A 24,515-nucleotide genomic window follows, 5' to 3' on the forward strand; every position below is an offset into this window, starting at 1 on the left:
GGTAAACAGAAGAATTAGTTACAGTATGTTCTAATCAGTCTTTCCCTTTAGTATACTCTGTTTCTATTTTAATAAGCACTCCAGACCTGAGATCCATAAAATATGCTCTAGTGCTCACTTTGAGAGCTTTAGAGGTTGTTTAACATATTTAGATTTCGAACCTGCTTGAAATTAACTTTTGTGATTGAAAAATCACACCATATGGCTGCCTAACCAGGTGTTAAGTAACCAAGCTCGCTTATTTGAAAGTGGAGCTTCACGAGTCTGCACCAGGTCCTCTGTCTATGTATTATAGCTTTCGGCTTAGTATTTTTATGGGACTTCTGAGTGTGTGAACCAGTGGGTCCCTGATTCTTGTGCCTGCTTCTGGGACTCCTTTCCTTTTGATAAGTTGCCGTGTCCGGTCTCAGTGTGATGGGGTTTGTTTTCTCATACTGTATTTTATTTTATTTTGTCATGTTTGTTATCTCTAAAAGCCTGTTCTTTTCTAATGAGAGACAAAAAGGGAGTGGCTCTACCAGGGAGAGAAACTGGGGGGAGTAGTGAAAGGAGAAACTGTACTCAGGATATATTGTATGAGAAAGAATCTATTTTCAATTTAAAAAAAAAGAACTTAACCAAGGCCTCTACATTAGGTAGAGGCTGAAAGCACAGGCCCAACCTGTAGCATGGCTTTGGAGGTGCAGAGTTTGATGTAGTCCAGTCTGGGCTTGCACTTACTATGTAACTGAGGATGGCTTTGAACTCCTGACCCTTCTATCTCCTCCTCCGCAGTGCTTGGATGGCACGCATGTACCACCACACGCAGCAATTATATTTTCTTCAATATGTGGTTTGTTAATATAAAAATTATGAAATTATATTTCCTTGTAAAAATACACAATTAGTTTTCTTCATATCTAGGTTCATGATTGTTTTACATGTTTACTTTACTTTCTTCATGCTGCCTCATGTCCTGCCTAGACTGACAACATCTGAGTCAATGGGCAGTTATAGGTACCTTGCCCTCACAGGGGAAGTGACCAGCATTTAACTATGAAATCTGTGGGGTTTGCTGTAGGCTATTTTAAGCTTTCCCACACTAAATCTTTTTGTATTATTCACTCAGCTTTTTATCATTGACTGATTAATTTATCAAATATTCCTTGCATCTAAGATGACTATCATCCATTAATCAGAAGCAGTGATAAATATCTAATTTTTCCCATTATTTAGTCTTAAATTTATTATCTAGATTACAAATCAAACTATTTACCTATCAGGTATTATTTGGGGTCATGTATTTCTGGATGGGTTGACCACATTTTAAACTTTTTACAACTACATTCATCCATAGAAATTGTGTATTTTCTTCTCTTTACCCACTGGTAGCTCAAGTTCAAACCCTGGTACCCACATCAAGGTAGAGAGAACTGACTCCACATAGGTGTCCTTTGAGCTCTGTACAGACTCCTTAGCACACATGACTGCATGCACATGTGTGTATACACACATATACTAACAATATATTTTAAAATAAGGAGACTCTGGCCTCCACACTCACACAAGAATACATACACATGCATAGATCATGTACATAGAGAGACTTTTAGAAATTTAACTTTATAAAATGAAATTAAAATTTCCCCCTTCCATTCTCTTGAAGCTTTTCTTTTAGATTAAATTAATTTTATCCTTAAATATGTGGTAGAATAAAATAAAGCAAGCTCTCCCTGAAGGTCCATAACTGGAAAATAATTAGTGTCTATAGGAGTTTTTTAATGATTCTAAAGTAAATTTGTTGGTTAATATATTTATCGGTACCAGCTAACAGTTGAGATTCATTGGCAAAAAGTGCCCCGTGTGATGACACCCCTCTGGCTTCCAATGGGCTTTTAAAGCTTAGTGGCTGGCTAGCTCTCAGCACCATTAACTGTATTCTTGATCACTGTGCACACTTCACGATCTTTGTCTGGGGTTGAAATCTCAAAGGACCACAGGTCTTTTCATTTATTGAAACTTTTACATTATGCATAAATTTTTCCAAAGAAGTCCAGGATACTAATCCCTTGATTTCTATAGAACGACTAGGAAAAATAAATGTATTATGATTTTCATCCAACCCTGCACCTTCAGTTTATTTATCTATAGTTCAGAGATCAGGTGAGAAGAGGCTCAAAATTCCCTGAATTCTCATGGATTTTAAAGTATATTATATTTGTGTGTGTGCACATGAGTGTACATGTTCATGTACCATGTCATACATGTGAAGGTTAGCAGACAATTTACTTGTCTAAAATAAAAAAGGCTATAACTAATATAAGAAAAACTATATTGTACAATACTATACATAATATATACAGGCAATACATACATCAACAATGCCTAGTCTATTAGCATTGGACAAATTCAGAGAAAATACTCCATTATCTATCCTATTATGGTGAGTCCCAAAAGGTAGTACTTAATTCACTTTCTATTCTAACTTGCATTACCACATTTCTATATCCCTCCTTTTCTTTTACAACAAGATCCCTGACTATAATCTCCTTTGAGGCTAGTTATCTGTTATGTAAAAGATTTGAACATAAGAGAATTGAGGGTAGAAATATGGTGCAGAGTAGATGTGCACAGTCCCCCAAATATACATTAACATAGCTAAGTAATTTTCATGAAAGCACCATAATTCAAGACAATTTTAGGAAATTTTAGGAAATGGGAACATACTAAGATATCTTCATATCTAAATCCTTTATGGATAGAGTTAGAAGTCCTGAAGAGGAAATTAGACTTGATGGAGACTGAAGTTATGGGTCCTTCCTTGGCTGTGTTCACTGTGAAAAAGCTCAAGGATGTTAGTTAAGTTTAACAGGTGTCACAGAACACAGTTGAAATCAGTGACCTCATGTTAAATACAACCACCGCCCTCTTTCTCCGCAGAGGTAGGAATGAAAACTATGTACAGAGATAAAACAGGTGCAATGTGGCCTCAGTGACAGTCCACCCAGTACTAAAGTAGAATTCTGTCAACTGCATCAATGTATTCCAATAAAAAAAATAGGGTACAGACCTAAACAGAGAGCTCTCAACAGAAGAATCTCAAATGGTCAAAAGACACTTAAGAAAAACGCTTAACATCCTTAGCTATTAGAGAAATGCAAATCAACAAAACTTTGAGATACCATCTTACACCTGTCAGAATAGTCAATACCAAAAACACTAATGATAGCTTATGCTGGAGAGGACATGGAGTATGGGGAACACTCCCCCCACACTGCTGTGGGAATGCAAACTTGTACAGCTGTTTAGGAAATCAGTATGGTGATTTCTCAGAACATTAGGAATAAAGTTACCTTAAGACATAGCAATACCACTCTTGGGCATATACCCAAAAGATGCTCAATCATATCACAAGGACATTTGCTCAATTATGTTCATAGCAACATTATTCATAATAGCCAGAACCTGGAAACAACCTAGATGCCCCTCATCTGAAGGATGGATAAGGAAAATGTGATACATTTACACAAAGGAGTACTACTCAAAGGTTAAAAAAAAAATGATATCTTGAAATTTGCAGGCAAATGGACAGAACTAGAAAAAAACATCCTGACTGAGGTAACCCAAACCAAGAAAGACAAATATAATATGTACTCACTCGTGAGTGGATTTTAGACATAAATCAAAGAATAACCAGCCTACAGTCCACAAGCCCGGAGAACCTAGACAACAAAGAAGACCCTAAGAGATACATGCATGGATCTGCCTAGGAGGGAGAAGAAGACAAGCTCTCCTGAGCAAATTGGAAGTGTGGGGGCAAGGAGAGGGTGGAAGGGTGCCAGAGACGGCAAAGCATTGCCCCTCCACATGTGGTTCCTGAGATGCAGGAAGAAATTTTCTTCAGGCAACCCTGTGGCAGCTAAATGACACAAGAAATCTTGAAGATTTTGATGTTCAAAGATTAAAACACCCACTTGTTCTTTTTTCATCAGTTCATACTCCTAAAGACTTGGTTATATAGTTAAATTTGACAACATCCACCAAAAGTTTTTTGTATCAGCATAGATTATCATATTACTTATTCTGTAAAACTAATAGTATTCATTTTCTCAAGACTCTCAGTTAACATATTTAAGAGTGAGAGATTTATTATTTAAATTTACAAGGCCCATAATCGATAGCTTTAATCTGACACAACCTTTCTCTTTTTCTTCATTATTGAAAAGGTAAACATAGTTCTAAATAACTAACAATACAAAAGAATATAAAATAATGCTGAAAAATTTTTTGCCAGATTACTTATTAGAGTATCTCCCAACAAAGATAGATAAAAATGTATGTATGTCCACTATATACAGAATAAAATAAAAGGAACTATATAAGCTATAGCATGTCTCTAGGGTACAAATTTATAGGCTCATATTCATTAATTTTCCAGACTCCTAGATTTTTATAAAAGATGCATAAGAATATTAAAAAAGAAAACAAAAATAAGCCCTTAAGCTTCCAATATCAGCAAGCAGGCTTTTTCATTGAGGATTTAGTCTATTATCTGTTTTCTCATGGCTCAGATAATTCCAATAGTTTGTGTTTTTCTGCTAAAGTAATCAAAGAAAACTTTATGCACCTTAACTTTGTATAAAATTAGCCAGTGTAAAGTACCTAGTTCAGCGGCATTTTGTATATTTGCATGTGCGCAGCTATCAATTCTATGGCTTTATAGTATTTTCATCACCTCCCTACTGGAAAACCTACAACAGCTATGCAATTCTTCTGTGCGGGTCTAAATGCCATGCAAGCTCTGATCTTTCCATTTCTTTTTTTTTTTATTTTTTTTTGTTGTTTTTTTTTTCTTTTTTTCTTTTTTTTTTTTCTCCCTAACCCTAACCCTAACCCTAACCCTAACCCTAACCCTAACCCTAACCCTAACCCTAACCCTGATCTTTCCATTTCTATGGACCTACCTATTGTGGGTCACATAGTGTGTTACTTTCACATATACATTCTTACATTTAGTGTGCTTCTAAAGGTTCATTCACATTGTAGCCTATCAGTACACTTCTTTATGTGGTTGGATGTTTCGTTGTATTGATAAGCATGTTTGTTCATCCAAGCAATAATACAATATTGGGAGGAGGAGTTTCCATCTTGACAAACAGTTCTCTGAGTCTTTCTGTATAATACAACTGTTTTCAATTCTTTGGGAGGATATGGCTTACATGTGGGGGTGCTGGGGATGGTTGGATGGTTTGGAAGGTTTTTGTTTTTTGTTGTTTTGTTTTTTGTTTTTTTAGAGAGGGTATGTTTTGTTTTGTTGATGGTCATGCTATAACTCAGGCTGTCCTGAAACTCACTATGTAAACAAGGTTGAATGTGTTTTATTGACTCTTATTCACCCCATTGCTGATGGAAGATTCTCATTCAGAGCAATGATGACAGTCAAACCTGCACCACCCAAAGCTAAAGAGACCGAATTGTCAGCAGCTCATTAGTAAACCCTTTCACAGCCCAGGAGGAGGGACTGAAACAGCCACCTAGGGGACTACAGGAACACAGGAACAGGGGCCATGGGACACAGTCCTTGCAGAATCAAGATGAGGTGATCCTTGGTTCCTACAAGAAGATATGATTGACTTGTCTGAGTGATTCTGCAGGCTGCCAGGGCATTAAACTCCACCATCCAGAGATAAGCAGGGTTGTTTGTCTCAGGGACCTTGTTTTTGGGAGCTGAGTAGGGAGGGAAATGCAGAAATGAATTATTATGCAGGTTTCTTTCTCCAGACATCAGACAGCTCACAAGCTGTTAGAGGAACCACCAAACTTTTTCATGACTACAGTAGACAAAGGTTCTAATTTCTCCACTTCCATTTGGAAAAAAATCCTTGTTTTTGTTGTTTTGTAATCTTAGTGGTTCTGAAGTGGTTATTTCATTTTTATTTGTGCTCCCCTAACAATCTTGAGTGCCTTCACACAGTTACTCAGGATGCTGAAGCAGGAGGATCATTGATTTTGAAGTCAGTCTATGCTTCATAGTAAGATCCTATCTCAAATAAAAGGGAGTGAAGATAAGAAACTATCATGATTACCTAGTAGCTGCTGTCAACTGATTCACGATGTAAATAATTTTAAGAGGACATCTAAGAATTTTTACAAAATTTTTCAAATTCTGCTAACTAGACTACCACATCCAAAGTAAAGATATTTGGAAAATAAAAATTTACTTTTGGTTCAAAACTATCAAAAGCTAAACATAACCTATTTTTTTCTCCCTAAATTTTATTTCTCTTTATGGGCCAGAAGGAGAAATCCAAGACTTCAAGCTGGCTTTGACGTATCACTACATAACAGAGAAGAAGGATGGAAAGAGGGAGAACACGGGAAAAGCAGAAGTGAGTCTTCTGTCAGCCCCCAATGGACAAATCTGACCTCATCCTTTCTTACTCATCCCCATAAGTAAGTGATGTGGGAATCAACAAGAGGGCTAGGCTGAGAGTAACAGCTGTCACTCCTCATGTCACTGTTCATGATGAAGACAGCCAAATATCAGCCTTCAATTATGCGAGTCAGGATTTAAGCTTTGACTGTGAATAAAAATAGCTACTGAAAATGTGAAACTTTGGGGATGGAGAGATGGCTCAGCAGGGAAGAACACTTGTTGCTCTTGTAGAGAATCTGAGGTTCAGTTTTCAGCATCTGCTACTCAAGTTCCAGGGAATCTGATACACTCTTCTGACCTCTGCAGGCACCAGGCTCAAATGTGCTACATATACATACCTACAGGCAAAACAACCATATACATAAAATAAATTTTAAAACTCTAAAACAACTTTAATTTTAAAAATCACATCATTACAAATTTAAAATGCAAGGACATTCCTTCCACCATCTCACATAAAAAGTTCACAAGTGTGGATTGCAAAGCATGTCCTTCGTTTAGAATGGTAACTTTGGAATGGGTTAAAGATGATTTCCAAGGCAGTGCACTACCCACGCAGCCACCGTGCCATAGTTAGTAGACTTGTGTCCCCATCCAGAACTCATGGTTTAATTTCTATGTGTAATCAGAAAGGGTAAAATGCACATGGCCCACAGAGGAGAAAACTGTTTCTATAGCAAAAGAAAACAACACACAGAGTAGATTAAGTAGCACTGCTAAGAAACTATAATGCAGGCAGAATCATTGACACTCCACAGGAGGAGTGTGAGAGGAAACGACATCAATCTTAAACCTCAAAACCGTTAGAAAAGTTTCATCCTTAAAGTAGCACACATAAATTACATAGACATCAAAGTACAATTGCATCTCTAGTTTTTACTTAAAACATCAATTGATGCACACAAGCCAGTCAAAGGTGAGTTTTTTGTTTTATGCTTGAGCATGTAAAAGACATCTGTCAACTTTATAAGTTTGTTTGGACTGTATAACCAAACCTCTGTCCATGGCATATGAAAGGGTGGCATATAATGAATCATGATGACCCTGCAATCAACAAGATTTATCATGTCTCATTCCGTCTCAGAGCTGTTTTCAAGTCATGGGATGAGCATACACATCACTTGTCTTGTAAATTTTTCTAGTTTTTTTTTATGTCTGTAGCCAAGATTTTCAGTGCATCTCTCCCAATAAAATCTGGTCTCTATTAATTTTGAAGGAATCCACAGCCTTTCATTTCCTATGAAAGCAAAAGCATAACCTCTCTCCCAACATGATACATTTTCGGAATTCCATTTTAAAGTTAAGACATCTCTAAAGTATCTAGGTTGGTTTAACTCACCAATTTCTTTTACAATCCCATGTCTCTCAGCAGCTGCTGTTTGCTCATCAGCATTCAAAACATTCAAAGTCAGCAAAGCACCATAAGGATCTAGACTCCCTGTGGTTTTTATAAGTATTACTTTACCATTTCTTTTAAGACTTTACTTAATTATTTTTAAACTATTTTTTCCCTGTGGTTGTCTATGCCCACTTTCTTTTCTTTCTTAAGCACCTATGCACACTATAACCTGTTTAATTTTTTTGTTTGTTTTGTTTTGGTTTTGGTCTGGACCTGTTTTACTGTTTATCTGTAGCATTCTCTGACCACGTGAGCCAACCCTTAAACTGCTAATCAGCAGGTAGGCACTCTGCCTTGTGGCTTTGGCAGTTGGCTCCACCCCTTCTCAGCTGTGAGAGCCACACCTTAGGCTAAGAGCTGTGTTTAACCAGGAGTTGCATTTAATCTTCCCAGCTCTAGGAAGTTGGTACTCATACTGTGCCAAATGTTTTTACTTATCTTGCTGTTTCTGCTCAGCATCCTGGCTGCTCAAGTGCTCTGCTGCCCAGCAGCACCTCTTAAAGAAGCCGCAACCTTTTCATTTTTTTTTCCAGCTTTCCCAGTCCCTACGTGGAAATTCAGTCCCCATGCTGGGCATCATCTATAGTTGGAATTTTGGGCTGCCAACCAGCTCCCAAATAAAGGCACAGGGACTTATTAATTATGAATGCTAGGCCTTAGCAAGGCTTGTCCCACTGCCTCTTTTAACTGAGTTTAACCTGTTTCTATTCATCTACTTTTTGCCTCGGGGCTCTTTATTATGTATGTCCTACTTTTCTGCTTCCTCCACGTCTTGCTGCATGGCCTCCAGTGTCTCCCTGTCATCTCCTTTTCTTTCTTCTACCTCAAATCTAAATTCCTCTTCCAACTTACTCTCCCTTCCCAGAAGGTCTGCCCCTACCTCCTCCCTTGCTTTTAGCTGTTCAGCGTTTTATTCGAGCAATCAGGTGCCTTAAGCAGACAGGTAAAACAGCAACACATCTTTACCTAGTTAAACAAATATCCCATAACGAACAAATGCAGCAGAGCTTTGCACTTAAATATTCTGCAACGGTATCCAAGAATGGTTGTCAACTAAAAATGGAATCCTCCCTTATACATCTACATGCTGCAGGTCAAGTCAGCCAACATTCCATTATGGATGGGGAGAGACTCATGAGGCTCCACCCCTACCTAAAGTATTATTGACCATTGATGACACTAGAGGAGGGAAAGTCATTGTTATAGGAGTATGGCCACAGATAGGATGCTCAGGCTCTTGTGAATGCCCCCATACCCATGCACATATAGGCAACACTAGAAACCCTAAGACAGGATGAACAAGATGAAGTTAGGTAAACAAATCATAGTGTTTAAAGTCCTCCATTTGAACTGATAGCTCTTCTTCCATGAGACTGATAGTGGACAGGATGGATACATAGAGAGCATTTTCATATTCTATATAGTAAAGACACATTTCCGTTCCATACTGTAAAAATGAGTCTGTATGCATATGCTATTAATTTAGCATGTACACACTTGTTGTGGAATATCTAACTATGCAAAAATGTATCTCATTTGTTTATGTTCATCAAGCTGGACTCTGGTTCTGTGAAAGAACAGCCAGGCTCTTAATCACCAAACCACCTCTCCAGCCCCAAACAACTTCTAACCAAGGACTTCCTTACAAGACCATGGGTGAGGGTTACATACAGATGCATGAGTGAGCCCCAAAACAGTTATACACAGAAAAGTCCCACCCCTAGGTGATCTCCAAAAGCTGTGTAGATGATTCTTCCTTTTAACTTTCCACCTCCTGAGTCCATTAGCAAACAGGGGGGATTAAGCAGGCCCAGGTGCAGCAGCTGGGGGAGGGGGGAGTAGGTGGCTGTAAACTCCTCTGAGAGCCAGCCACCCTCCGACTACTCCTTCCATAAGGGAACACTAACAGGCCAACCTTAGTCAGTCTCTGAGGAGTGATCACTGCTCTGATTTTGAAGATGGTAATGGCCATGAAATTCCCGGAGGACAGCATCCACCCGGCTTCTTATGGTTTCTAAACACACTGCAGAGTAGAGGGGAAGTCAGATGAGCTTTTTACTTAGTGAACAAGATTTTACTGGAAGTGGAGGGAGCTTCACCAACTGAAGCTGGGCATTTTTATCTGTGGATTATTATGAAGATGATTTCCTCTTAGGCTGTACTGTTTAACTGAAGTAATGATTTTATACATTAGTAGTGTTGGTCTACATAGAACTTTGATGATTAGGGGTTTTTAACAAATATGGTAAGGGACTAGGATAGAGGTCAGTTTAGTGGGAAAATTAATATAGGTAAAGGTAGGCTATGGTGTTGCCCCTGCTCCTGATAAAGCAGGGGTTGCAGAGGACAGAAAACAACAAGAAAGTGTCATGCAGCTCAGACTTACAAGTTTCTCTTGAGGAGCCATATAGACTGTGTGGCTTAGGTTATTGATTAAGGAACGCAATCGAGTCCCATGAATTAGCTCAAATTCTTTTTGATATTGGAAAATGTGTTCACAGGTTTTAGTGTACATCATGACTAAAACAAAGCTTTAAGCAATTGTCTTAATGTAACTAGAACACAAAGAATTGGGTGGCTAGTTAGTTGGACTAGTTAGTTAATATGAAAAGTGAAGCTAGTAACCTGTTTTCTGGCAATATAAAAACTGCCTATGTAAATGGTTATGGCTTAAAGGCTACTGATCTATGAGAAGTCTAAAAAATAGATATTTAACTATGTTGGTTCTTGGGGGACAATTTGCTTTCCACCTGTAATATGTAAAATGTTTAATCATGTAAGGGAAATGGGAAACATTTTTTACTTGTTTTCATTGTAATCATTCACTTGAAAAACAGAATGTAACCACACTGTAATTTTTATATTGCTTGAAAGAATTTACTGGAGTATATAAGCTGTAAGGGGAAAAATAAAGATGTCAGAAGAAAAACACCAAGGAGGATGGAGAAGGAAGGATGGAGAAGGAAGACATCAAGAAGGATCAAGAAGGGAAACACCAGGAAGGATGGAGAAGGAAGGGTGGAGAAGGAAGACATCAAAAAGGAGTAAGAAGGGAAACATCAGGGTAGAAGAACAGAGCAAGCAACAGAAAGAATAAAATAGAAATTTTTATCCCTCAGAAAAAGAAGTCTGCGTGTTTTCCTCACTAACTCTGCATCCCATTTCCAGTCTTTCTGACCTGCAGAAGGCTGGACCATTTGCTCATTTTATTAAACTCTAATGTACATTTGAACCATGTGAGTATCTTACCAAAATACTAACTACCAAAGGGTAGATAATGCAGAGTCCAGCCGCCAGTCTGCTCCATTCTCGCTGTCTGATCACTGTTCCCACACCACTTAAGGCATTCAAATGGCAATAACTGAAGAGAAGGGTCCAACAGAGCCAGTCAGTCATCACTGGTGTCTTCTCTATGTGTCATGGTCAGGGAGGACCAGGCAGAGACAGTGTCTTCTGGGCATGGCAGGAGTATTGTAGCTGCTGAGTTCGTGTGTACATAAAACCTGTCTAACGTCAAATCAGTCAGCATTCCAGCATGTAGGGAGGAGGGGCTCAGGAAGCTCCACCCCTAACTAAGCAGCTATTGACTGATGATCACTGGGGAAGAAAAAGTCAGGTTTTAAGGCTGTGGCACCCAGGATGTCAACCATGCTCCAGTAGAATACCCCACACCTTAGTATAGGGGCAGCACTAATTAGACTTCCTAGGTATTTTTTTTTAAGAACAAAGTTGGGAAGTGTAGAAGGAGCAATGGGCTGCGTTCCTGCCGCCCAGCTCCTGGCCGCCTGGCTAGCTTAAGCCCTGAAATAACAACACACAAATTGTATTCATTTAAACACTACTTGGCCCATTAGCACTAGTCTCTTACTGGCTAACTCTCATATCTTGCTTTAACCCATATCTAGTAATCTGTGTAGCACCACGAGGAGGTGTCTTACCAGGAAGATTCTAGTGTACGTTCATCTTGGGCTGGAGCTTCATCGCGTCTGACCCAGAAAGGAGAGGCATGGCAATTGCCTCACTTCCTCCCAGAATTCTGTTCTGTCTACTCCACCCACCTAAGGGCTGGCCTATCAAATGGGCCAAGGCAGTTTCTTTAATAACCAATGAAATTAACTCCTCCATCAGGGAAGTGGTAGGGAGAATAGAGGGTGGATCTTAGAGGAGTTAAGGGTGAGAATAGGGTGCTGAATGTGATCGAAATACACTGTATACATATGTGAAATACTCAAATAAGTTATAGTATAAAAAAACTTAAGAAAAAATTATGATCATTAGAATTACAATGATACACATTAATCCTTCAATAATTAGAAGCAGCTTTAATAGAAATTTTTATTGATTAATCAGATTTGATGAAGCTAAAATCAGGGACAGCTTTTTAAAATGAGAATATATGAAGGTAGCATGCCATTTTATTTAAAACTGCAAATCAGTCACTTTTTAAAAATGGATGAGAGAAGACATCCTGCAACCATCTGCATTCTGGAGAAATGGAGAGGGCAAAACTCTAATCCACTCAGTTAGATGCCTCAGCATGCTGATGCCTGCTGGTTCCCGAGGTCTGAGGCTCCTGCGACACCTGGTTGGTGTTTTGACCTGATGTTGAAAAGCTAAAGAGACAGAATATGATGTTATCGGAGGGCAGTGGTGACAACTATAAATACATGTTCAGGAAGGATATCCAGGTGACACTGCTTCCTTGGACCACTGATTGGTAAATATCAACATAGATACCATCCACTTTGAAGATGAGCTCTACCCCCACTCAGTTACTCTTCTCTGGAAACAACACCCAGAGGCATGTCTCCGAGACCCCAGGCTTTAAGTAAGACCAATTGTCACAAGCCCCAAGAGGGACACCTCTAACTCCTATGGGATCTCTGATTAGGAACAGGCTAGCAAGACCACTACCTCACTAACAATTTTTTGTTGTTTTTTGAGACAGGGTTTCTCTGCAGCTTTGGAGCCTCACTAACAATTTCAACAAACATAGGAAGGCCTAATCTAGAAATTGTTTAAGGACAACGTGTCTTTAGTCAAATGGGATATGCCCTTAGCTGTGTTCTTGGCGTATTTTAAGTCACGCCTGACAAAGCTGTAAACTATGAGCTGGATCTCCTTACTTTAGCGGCACTGCAGGAGCAGCCTTATCATTCTTGCGTACTCTCATGTCTAGTTCCCACTCAGGAGGGTTGCCAGTGAAGTCTCCTTTACTCTCAGCTTCACAGAAAAGAGGATACCGACTAAAAATGGGAGAGGGAAAAAGAGAAATATCACAGAGGGCTGAAGATTCGTTCAGACCATAGAGTTTAGAAGGCTGCACTTGAGGCCAAATTCCAGTGACGTAGATGCACTGACTCAAGTGAACCACTTACAGCAATGTAGGCCTAGGATACGTGATTTTAAAATCTTAGTTGTCATGGGCAGTGGTTAACATAGAAACTCACTAATGGCCAAGAGCAGAAAACAATCATCAATAGAGTGGTCATCCACAAATGAGTCATCTATATCACCATCATATGCGCATGTACACACACACACACACACACACACACACACTATAAAGAAAGAGGGTGGGGAAAGATGGTAAGAGCCAAAGGTCAGGGAGGACCAGACGAGCGTCTCTAGAAATAACAGGTTCTTTGCGCTCGTGAGTTCACAGTACCTGTGGTTACCGTCACAAGACCTGCATAAGACTCAGCCACGGCACATGATATCATGGACTGAGAAGACGCTTGTGAGCCTTCCCGCTTAACTGAGAAGGAGCCTTGAACAGTTAATAGAAACTGGGGAGGGAGAGTCAGTTTTTTTTAATGGTTTGACTCCTGGTAAGTCAATCATACTCCAGTGAATGACTCGACACCCATGAGTATATGAATAGTACAAATTGGAGTCAATAAACTATTTTTTTTTTTTGCTCTTTGGACTGGAGAGGGAGGGGGATAGGAGTGGGGGGAAGGGGAGAAGAGTGGGAGGAGGGGGAGAAGAGTGGGATGAGGGGGAGAAGAGTGGGAGGAGAGGGAGGGAAATGGGAGGCTGGGAGGAGGTGGAAATTTTTTTTTTATTTTTTTATTCTCCTTTTATCAATAAAAAAAAGGAAAAAAAAAACAAAAAAAATAAAAAAATTTTTTTAAAAGAACACAATGTAATGGAATAGGTAAAGAGGTGGGAGGAGATAGGGTAGGAGTGGGAATGAATATTATACAAATATATTGTATGCAATTCTCAAAGAATTAAAACATTGCATTAATAATGTTAATAGCTCCAGGACAGCCACAGTGGTTACACAGAGAAACCCTGTCTCAAGAAACTTTAAAAAAAATTGTTAGTTGCTATGGTACGTATTACTCTTTGTGTGAAGGAACAGGGAGGATGGCTTCAATAATTACTTGAAGGGAAAATTTTTTCAAGTGAATCTCTTACAACAATGTAAGCCTATGATGTGATTTTCAAATCTTGAATGTGCTCTCATATGTGGATCCTGAATAAGACACATAGGATATGAGTGTAGAAGTATTTGGGTAAAGAAAGGGCATTAGTAAAAAGGGAAAATGGAGGGTAATGGGGAAAATATGGTCAAAGTACATGAGACACTTGAATTTACATATATTTATGAACCCCTCTCTATGTGCAGCGAACATAGGCTGGTTAAAATATTAAGTGATCTAATAAAGTGAGGCAAGGAGAGGGAAGCTTCAAACATGACAGGAAGACTGCCCACTAAACACACAATAGCCCAACTTCATGACACATTTATGTGCAAAACCATTTGAAAAACACATTTTAAATTTCTTTAAAAAATGATCATTAAATGATTTTAACCAGAAAAAATCTAATAGATTGCCTCCCACAGCCTTGCCATGCTTATTATGACTTTGTTAATCCCTGGTCAAGGTTGCTAATGAGCTATAACATAGGCTTTCTCAAATGGTTAATGATTAAGATACTGACTCTCATCCCATGAGTGGGATTTAATCTGCCTCTCTCCCTATGACGTCAGCCCCACCCGCCCCTGCTGCATGCCGGCCTTGATTTCTCTGACACTGTTCTATATCTTTCAGGCTTTTCATTTCTGTCCTTATTACACTTGGATGTGGACTTCTTTTTAAAGCAGCCTGGCTCGATTAGCTGGGTGGAACCTGTGAGGTTTTCAGCCATTCAGACACTCATATTAAAGAAGTAGATTAATCTCCTTCTCTTCTCCAGTATTCTAATGCTCTAGGAGACAACCATCACTTTGAAGGCCCAGGACCTAGGATATCGACATTTATATTCCTGCTGGCTTTGGTTCCCACCAGCACCACACCCGCCCACAACCTGGGATGTGTGGTTTAACATTTAGGGCTTGGGCCTTTCATCTAGAGGGTTGAGGAGAAGCTGGGGCCTTGGACAGGTGGCCCACATGTGGTACTCACCTGTGTAGAACACAGGACAGGCGCATCTCAGTTCGGTTATTACTAGGGTTTTTTGGGATATATGCAAGGTGTGTCTGAAGCAGAGTGACATCATAAAGAACCTGAAGGGGCAGAGAAAGATTTAAAGTATCTCACACATCTCAGGAGATCAAGGGATTGGAGCTAGAGCTACAAAGGTACTTCAAGTTCTCAAAAAAAACTTAATCACTCATGAGGAGGACCATCTTCTAAAGAGATAGGTTCAATCTGGTTCAATCTGGTACACTACTGATATAAAAGGCAGATCATACTTGTTTATTGAAAGAGATCAGATCTTTTGTTTGTATTTTTAAAAATCGTGGGCTTACACCTCCTTTCCAGAAACACAGTAGAAGATAAAGTGTTGTTTATTTCAGAGAGCACCAGCTTTCAGATCAGCTGAAACCCATTTGGAATTCAGATGGCTGAGAATTTCATTTAAATGATGAACTCAGGACATTTGTTTTGAGACTGGGTCTCTTGTATTCTGTGCTGTCCTTGAACTCTCTAGGATTGCCTTGAATTCCTGATCTTCCTGCCTCTGCCTCTCCAGTACTAGGGTCACTGGTGTGCTCCACCAAGCCAAGTTTCTATGGTGTTAGGAATAAACACAGAGCCTTGTACATGTTAGATGAGCATGCTATCAGCTGAGATACATCAATACAGCCCAGTCCCTATATCATTTCGAAGAAGGAGGAGGAGGAGGAGAAGAAGAAAGAAAGAAAGAAAGAAAGAAAGAAAGAAAGAAAGAAAGAAAGAAAGAAAGAAAGAGAAAAGGAGGGAGGGAAGGAAGGAGAGAGAGAGAAAGGAAGAAAAAAAGAAAGGAAAACCCACCCTGATGAAGTTCCAGTACTAAGCAGTTAATCAGTTATCTGGCTGGACTGCAAACAGCCTGCAGGATCCATCCACAGACATCTGAATTCCCCACAGCCCAGCTCCTTTCACACAGTAATCATTCTCCCAAGGGCACCTAATAAACACCCTGCATCCTGCATGCACAGCTCCACCTAAAGTTTTCTTCCTGTCTCACCAAATCTGTCCTTCACCTCAACCTGTAAAAGTTGTGTAATGTCTTTTAATAAGTAATATTACAGCATTTCTGATTTTTACTTTTGTAATCAACTAAAAATCTTAGTTAATGTTAGACAGCAATGCATAACAAACACGCAATGCCCGCAGTAGGGAACTCTGAGGCCCTTTGTGATGCTTAACCAACGTTACTCCCTTCCACCTGAGGCTACAATGCCGTGCGCTGTAATGTGCAACTAGTTTTGGAAACTACTTTGTGATGCAGTGAAAACGGGTCTCTTCCTACCATCAAGTTAACATCAGTTTTCCTGGATGTGACTTTTAAAGACATTAACCCAGCTGTAAGACAAATGGAAACTATGATTTCCATTTTGTGGGTCCAAGGAAGGGACCACAGACACCGGTGTTTCTTCTTACTTTATTGACAATGCCGCAGGCGTAAGTACGGTAGGTAAAGTCATAGACATCATTTGGCCAGACGGTGCTCACAGGGCAGATAGATCCTAAATACACTTCATCAGGTTCCATAAATACATTGTGGAATAGCGTGGCCTTAATCCTGAGATAGAACCAATGATTGGTGCATTGCAGACGAAGGGCTAGGAAGTAGAAAGGAGAATATTTCTGTTAACAGGCTGTATGTGAATCACAGAACATTTGAGCAAAGCCAGTTACTGCAAGAGCTCCTCCCTTAACAAAATAAAACATGGTGTAGAGAGAAGCAAGTCTGTAAAAGCTGACCATCTGCTATGACTTCATCCCAAAGATACACACAAACCAAACAACACCAAAGATATTGTTTAGTAACTCTGTCAGGAAGTGGAGGAGAGCAATACAAATTTAAGACATTGTTAATCCTTTAATTCCATTCTCAGAAGTCAATATTTTTCTTAGGACAAGTCTCACTAAGTAGCTCTGGACGACCCGGAACTCTCTAAGTAGACCAGGCTGGCCTTGAACTTAGATCCACCTGCCTCTGCCTCCCAAGTCCTGAGATTAAAGGTGGGCACCATCATGCTCAGCCACGCGGTCAACATTTTATACAGCTGTGCCACAGGAACGCATTTCTATTGTAACTGTGTGAAGCGCAGAGCATGGCTGCACTCTTGATCAACTCATGCTCCTCTATACTAGCCCTTGCCTTTATTTACATATCCACAGCTTCGTGGTATTTAAAAGCAGACATGGAGGTTGACAGCGATAAACACTAGTCAAGAACGCTACAACCAACTTGTTTTTATGTTTATTTTTTTAATTTATTTATTTATTAAGGATTTCTGCCTCCTCCCCGCAACCGCTTCCCATTTCCCTCCCCCTCCCCCGATCAAGTCCCCCTCCCTCATCTGCTTGAAGAGCAATCAGGGTTCCCTGACCTGTGGGAAGCCCAAGGACTGCCCACCTCTATCTAGGTCTAGTAAGGTGAGCATCTAAACTGCCTAGGCTCCCCCAAAGCCAGTACGTGCAGTAGGATCAAAAACCCACTGTGATTGTTCTTGAGATCTCAGTATTCCTCATTGTCCGCTATGTTCAGCTAGTCCGGGTTTATCCCATGCTTTTTCAGACCTAGGCCAGCTGGCCTTGGTGAGTTCCCGATAGAACATCCCCGTTGTCTCAGTGTGTGGGTGCGAGAACAGGCCTCCCAAACATGGCATAACAAGTTATGCCATGTTTGGGAGGCCTGTTCTTTTTGTTAAAGAGAAACAGAGGAGGAATGGATCTGAGGGAACAGGGAGGTGGAAGAAGGGACTGAGAGAAGGGGAAATATCTCTGAATAACCCTGAGCAAAATAAAGCTGTAGAATGAACTACAAATAAAACATCAGATACATATTTCTGCTTCTGTAAAGCTGAAGTCGAATTAGGAAACGTGCAGAGGAATAAGTGATTAGTAAGCTTCAATGTGGATAGAGGGCAGACACTGAGACCAGATACCACAAGGACTCCCATCCTATCTGAAATTTCACTTTGATCCTAATTTATGCAAGGGAAGCAAGTCAATGTGGATTCAATAAGTCTGCATGATGAGGCAGTGGATACTAATATGATTGCATATAGCTGTCTCCTTTAAATAGCTCCTAATAAAAAGAAATAAAAGACATTAACCAACACACTAAGAGTCTTGAAGCTTCCCTAGCATCAAGACTGGATTATCTTGTTGAAAATAAACAGAAAAATACCTAACTTTTTATTGTAATTCTAAGCGTTCAAACTAAGAGTCTGCACTCATATTTAGGAGACCAACCACTTCAGTTTGCTTAAAGTAGGAGACTTGTTGGCACTCAAACTAAGGAAACTGGGCCCACTAGTCACCTTACCACGAGGAGCTGGCTTTCCCTCTCAGGTGCTGTGGCCCTGCAAAGGCAAGGCCAAGGAAGGCTGAGCCCTTGAAAAGGCTCCTTTTCCTACCAGCCACAGGGCATCCTGATATCATTTGTTTGTTTGTTTGTTTACATTTGTTGGATTTTTTGAGACAGGGTTTCTCCGCGTAGCCCTGGCTGCTCTGGAACTCACTCTGTAGATAAAGTTGGCCTTGAACTCAGAAATAAAGGCTTGCACCACCACGCCCAAGCGAGTCCCAAATTCTTAAGAGTCCGTGAACAGCTTTGTGCATTCCAGACCACTCCACTTTCCTGAATCCCCAGAATGTGATGTGATCTGGGAAGGGTCAAAAGAAAAGGGGAACTGGAGAAAGAAACAACTCAAGCTAGGACAGTGTCTGCTCTCAGTAGAACTGTGAGATTCTCACATCATGCATCTCACATCATGAAAGAGACCAATCATTCTGAAACAGTCAGAAAGCCTCATCTGTCAGCACACGTTATGACATCCCAATTCTCCATGTCACAAGCGATACCTGACCAATCATCAGCACCAGTCGTCAGGACGAGAAGAAACAGAAGGAGTCCCTGCAGGCCCAGGAAAGACTTCATGGCTCAGGCTGAAGATCAAACCCACAGAGGAAATGAGAAACAGAACGAGTGAAAGGCCTTATATGCTGGAATAGATGGCCTCAGTTGGGAGTACTTAACTGGTGCCTTTTACAGCACACACGTGCCACTAATACAGTTCGTTGTCTAAAATGTAACGCTTTATTTAGGTGTTGAAGAACCAGAGTGAACGTGATGCGAATCCTGCCACTGTAGTCCCATGACTGCTGCAACATGAGGCCTCTCCAGGGGATTAGGAAGGAATGGGAGGCTGGCTTGCATCAGAATCTGTATCAGTGTGTATAGAGTGATTTTATACAATAAGGTATACTTTGTTAAAAACTCCCTAACATCCCAAAATATCTGTGTCTCATCATCTGCACACTAAAGAAGTAACTGTATAAGAACGTAGTTGTCCTGTGTCAGGCAGAATGCAAAGGTTCAACACCTCACACTTCCATCCCTCTCACTGACCTGCCTCTGAGCAGAGACTCACTCAGGTTCACCTGCGGAGTATTCTTTTTAATACATGATGGCTGGATTACAGGCATTCCTTTCTTCTGACTCAGTAAGACAAGAGTATGGCAGAAAATTTACATTTTTAAGTTCCAAAGTGTCACTGATTCTAATGCCCTCAGAATTGCTGGGGCGTGGGGATTTGCCTTCACAGAGCATGCTGTCTTGATACTCATTAGAAGGGCTTGTTTGCAAACTTAAATACACGCATCACCTGAGTACTTGGTTACGCAGCAGATTCTAACACAGAAGTGGGGGTAAGATTCAGAGATGTTGCAGCTGTAATAAACTCCCAAGTGATACCAGTGGTTCTTTATGACTACATTTCAAGTAACAAGCCTGGAAATAATTTATACCAAATTTAAATTCCTTGCTTCTAAACAAAAGGTGGCACTTCTTCAAAGTGAGAAGTTAAAATCTCTCTATGAAAAACAGCTTAAGGCTGCTCAATTGTGCCACAAGGACATGTGCTCAACTATGTTCATAGCAGCTTTGTTTGTCATAGCCAGAACCTGGAAACAACCTAAATGCCCCTCTACTGAAGAATGGATAAGGAAAATGTGGTACATTTACACAATGGAGTACTACACAGCAGAAAAAAATAAGGACACCTTGAATTTTGCAGGAAAATGGATGGAGCTAGAAAACATTATTTTGAGTGAGGTAACTCAGACACAGAAAGACAATTATCACATGCACTTACTCATAGGTGGTTTTTAAACATTAAGCAAAGAAAACCAGCCTACAAACCACAATCACAGAGAACTTAGACAACAATGAGAACAATAAGAGAGACTTACATAGATCTAATCTACATGAGAAGTAGAAAAAGACAATATCTCCTGAGTAAACTGGGAGCATGGGGACCTTGGGGGAGGGTTAAAGGGGAGAGGGCAGAGAGCAGAGAAAAATGTAGAGCTCAATAAAAATCAATAAAAAGTTAAAAAAAATGAAAACAGCTTAAATGCATATTTGAGTACTGGGAATGTAGCTTATAGGTGGTAAACTTCCTTACCTTCTGTGGGCCTGTAAGTTTGATTCCCAACACCCCAAAAATATAGATTTAAGCTCACCCTGTCTCTAGATCATCAGTTGAGTTCAGAACTACATTCCATGAAAATGCAGCATGAAAAACAGCTACTGAAAGGCAAAATAGCTAGAGGAATGCACCACTGACTGTATTACCTGAGATGTATCGTTGCACTAATCCTCGTCCTAAGAGAGGGCTGGGCTTGTGACTCGGCTGGAAGGCCTCTTGTCTAGCACACACAAAGCCCTTAGTTTGAACCTCAGCACTTCATAAATTATGAGTGATTATGTATGGGCTACATGAGATGCTGTCTCAAAACAAAATAGCCACACCAAGATAAATAAATAGTAACGGTTCTACAAGTTCACTATGCCATGAACTCCTTAAGGGTGTATATTCCATGTATATTTTCATCTCCAGAGCTTAGCAAATCTGTTGCACAATAAGAGATAAAGATGTAACAGTAGAAAGAAATGTAACTACTTATTTACCACAAAAATAATTTTTATATAATTTTCTTTATTAACTTATTAAAAATATGTCTTTGTTTTAAAAAAATGTGTCCTTTATTTTAAAATGTGTCTTCAAACAGCCCTTCTACAACACAAACAAGAACCTGGGGGAAAGTAAAGTTTTATATTTCTTTCTTTTAAATTAATTTTTCCAAGCCCTTTTCTTAAGGTTTGAGAGTGAACTCAGTGGTAGACCACTTGCCTAGACATCTCAAGGTCCTGGGTTCAGTCCACAGGACTGGAAAAAATAATTTCTCAAATATTTTCAACCCACTTCTAGTACAGGCACATATTTCAGCGTGATGAGCTCTTTGTACTTGCTGCCAATTGAACCAACAAATCCCTCTCCTCCTGTAGCTACAGGGTATGCCCCCGCGTGGTGTATACGAGAGAGATATGCCTATGTGTGGGATGGTGTGTGTATGTCTGTGTGTGTGTGTGTGAGAGAGAGAGAGAGAGAAAGAGAGAGAGAGAATGTGCCTATGTGTGGGGTAGTATGTGTTTGTGTGTGTGTGTGTGTGTGTGAGAGAGAGAGAGAGAGAGAGAGAGAGAGAGAGAGAGAGAGAGAGAGAGAGAGAGAAACGTGCCTATGTGTGGGATGCTGTGCGTGTGTGTGTGTGTGTGTGTGTGTGTGTGAGAGAGAGAGAGAGAGAGAGAGAGAGAGGGAGAGAGAGAGAGAATGTGCCTATGTGTGGGGTAGTATGTGTTTGTGTGTGTGTGTGTGTGTAAGAGAGAGAGAGAGAGAGAGAGAGAGAGAGAGAGAGAGAGAGAGAGAGAGAGAGAGAGAACATGCCTATGTGGGGAGTGATGTGTGTGTGAGAGAGAGAGAAACGTGCCTATGTGTGGGGTGCTGTGTGTGTGTGCGTGCGTGCGTGTGTGTGTGTGTGTATTAGCAATCGTTCAGTATGGAGCACAGTGCTGTGAACTATAGTCTCAGTACTGTGTGTCACATCTCTAGATGTCATCGTCTTAGACAATAGGGTCTTGTACCCCAGGACCTACTTCTCTCTTTTTCTTATCACTGTTACTGTTTTCATTTCTTAATACAATAAAGTTGTATTCAACCAATCTCTAATTTTCCTTCTGCTTAAATTTTTATTACTTCGTAGTTTTCAAGGTACAAGGGTGGGAGAAATAACTCAGTGGTTAAGAGCACTAGCTGCTCTTTCAGAGGACCTATGTTCAATTCTCAACCACATGATGGATCCCAGCCATATTTAACTCCAGGAGACCCACCACTCTCTTGTGGTGACTTTCACAGACACCAGGCACAAACATAATTAACAGAATACATGCAGGCAAAAAAAACCATAATATACATACGATAATAAAATAATATCTTTAAAATATATACAGTTTTTGAAAAAAAATCAGAGTTTTTTTTATTTTACTAAATGAACATGGTGTTAAACTGCCATTAAGTATTTGTGCCCATACTTTAGCGCTGCTCTTGGATTTCATCAGAGAAGCTCTGTTGGCGGTGGGTGGGCAATGGTCAATGTGGAGACTCACAGCTAGTCAATGTGCTGAGACCGAGTGACTGTGGAAGCTTAGCCCTAAACGGGCACCTATGGCACCGTCTTCACGGCTCAAGGAGCATCTCCTTAGAAATAACCCAAGCAGTACAGTCTTTCAAGGATAGTCACACAAGAGGGGTAGAAAGAATGTAAGAACTGGGGGACGGGGAGGGATTGTGTAAAATGTCTTCCAGACATGGTATGGCTGTTGCACTCATGACCTTACAGTAGGAGTGTCTACACTCAGGAGAAACTGTACAAGAGAGGGCTCTCAATATACCATTGAGGATGAAAAAGAGGCTCCCCAAGTCCCCCTTCCCTGAGAAGCAATAGGTTAATGCTTGCTGGAGGAGGGAAAGCCATATTCTTCAGTGATGTCGCCAGTGGTGGTGTAACCTCTCTCAAATAAATCCTGCAGGCCCCGACTCGGTAGACATCGCTAATGAAATGCAGAACACAGACATACAAATAATAAAAGCTGACAAAATTAAGCTGTGTCTACAGTGTAGTTCTGTGTGCACGTGTACACACAACATACATTTAGACGCCATATATGTATCTATACATACACATGGACACTCCATGCACACAGAAAGTCTTACAATATCTATCACTAAGGAATGTATTAAGTAGGTCTTTAGGTTTGTGGTTGGTTGTCTGTCTGTTTTATGGTTTTTAGGGACAGGGTTTCTCTGTGTAACAGCCTTGACTGTCCTGGAACTGGCTTTGTAGAGCAGGCTGGCCACCAACTCAGAAATCTGCCTGCCTCTGCTTCCAGCACTCTGGGATTAAATGGTGGCGCATGCCCATTTTAGGTTTTAACAAGCTTTGTAGTTACAATTTGTTTCATTTCATGAATTTTCTTTTTGGTTTGGTTTTGTTTGGGGTCAAGGGGTTGAGACAGGATCTCTCTATGTAGCCCTGGCTGGGGAGGAACTCCTTATGTGACTACTTCCACTTCCTGAGTTCTGGGATTAAAGGTGTGTGTCACCACACCTGGCTCCTGGGGTCTCTCAAAGCTACCTGGTTAACAGGACTCTGTCCCTCTCTGCCTCAACATACTTAGCACTCAGATGTTAGGTCCGCTATACCTGGCTTAACTTTTAAGTTATTGTGAAAAATTAATAACATTTTCAGATCTATCTGATGTCTCTCAAACTACCACTGAATGAAAAAACCTGAACCCCTTATTATAGGTTTGAGATGGAAGTTGCATTTTGAAATACAGTTTTATTCTAGGTATACACAAAACTTCCCTTTTATACTACAATATCCTTTTCATTTGTATTTAATTGTTTTTCAGATAAGTCATCAAGCACTTCTCTTAATAGACTTTCCAGGATATTCCACATGTACTTTTTTTTTTTTTTTTTTTTGGTTTTTCGAGACAGGGTTTCTCTGTGGTTTTGGAGCCTGTCCTGGAACTAGCTCTTGTAGACCAGGCTGGTCTCGAACTCACAGAGATCCGCCTGCCTCTGCCTCCCGAGTGCTGGGATTAAAGGCGTGCGCCACCACCGCCCGGCCCCACATGTACTTTTTATTGTTGGTTATATCAAAAATAAAACGCTAGCATCCTGAGCTTGTGCAATAAATATAGTGTAGAAAACAAGCAATGCTACTGGTGAAGTCGACAAACATCTTTATTGATAAACCTGGAGAAAACTTAAGGCCTTTGTGGTTTGGATGGGCATGGCCTCCAGAGGGTCATATATTTCAACAGTTGGTAGAACTGTTT

The 24,515-nt window shown here is 40.3% G+C and overlaps 1 protein-coding gene across 1 annotated transcript in view; it reads right to left on the minus strand.

The window, feature by feature from the left end:
* Positions 1-12,141: 12,141 nt before the first annotated feature.
* Positions 12,142-24,515, minus strand: part of Oosp1 (oocyte secreted protein 1) — a 56,875-nt gene continuing 44,501 nt past the window's right edge. Inside the window, exons 3-6 of the mRNA XM_075973551.1 lie at positions 16,697-16,878; positions 15,233-15,333; positions 12,941-13,060; positions 12,142-12,427 (exon numbers count right to left, since the gene is read on the minus strand). Coding sequence (XP_075829666.1) covers positions 12,334-12,427; positions 12,941-13,060; positions 15,233-15,333; positions 16,697-16,878 — 497 coding nt within the window. The 3' untranslated portion in view covers positions 12,142-12,333. The remainder of the gene's footprint in view (positions 12,428-12,940; positions 13,061-15,232; positions 15,334-16,696; positions 16,879-24,515) is intronic.

Source organism: Microtus pennsylvanicus, chromosome 5 (assembly GCF_037038515.1).
Source record: "Microtus pennsylvanicus isolate mMicPen1 chromosome 5, mMicPen1.hap1, whole genome shotgun sequence".
Classification (NCBI taxonomy): Eukaryota; Metazoa; Chordata; class Mammalia; order Rodentia; family Cricetidae; genus Microtus; species Microtus pennsylvanicus.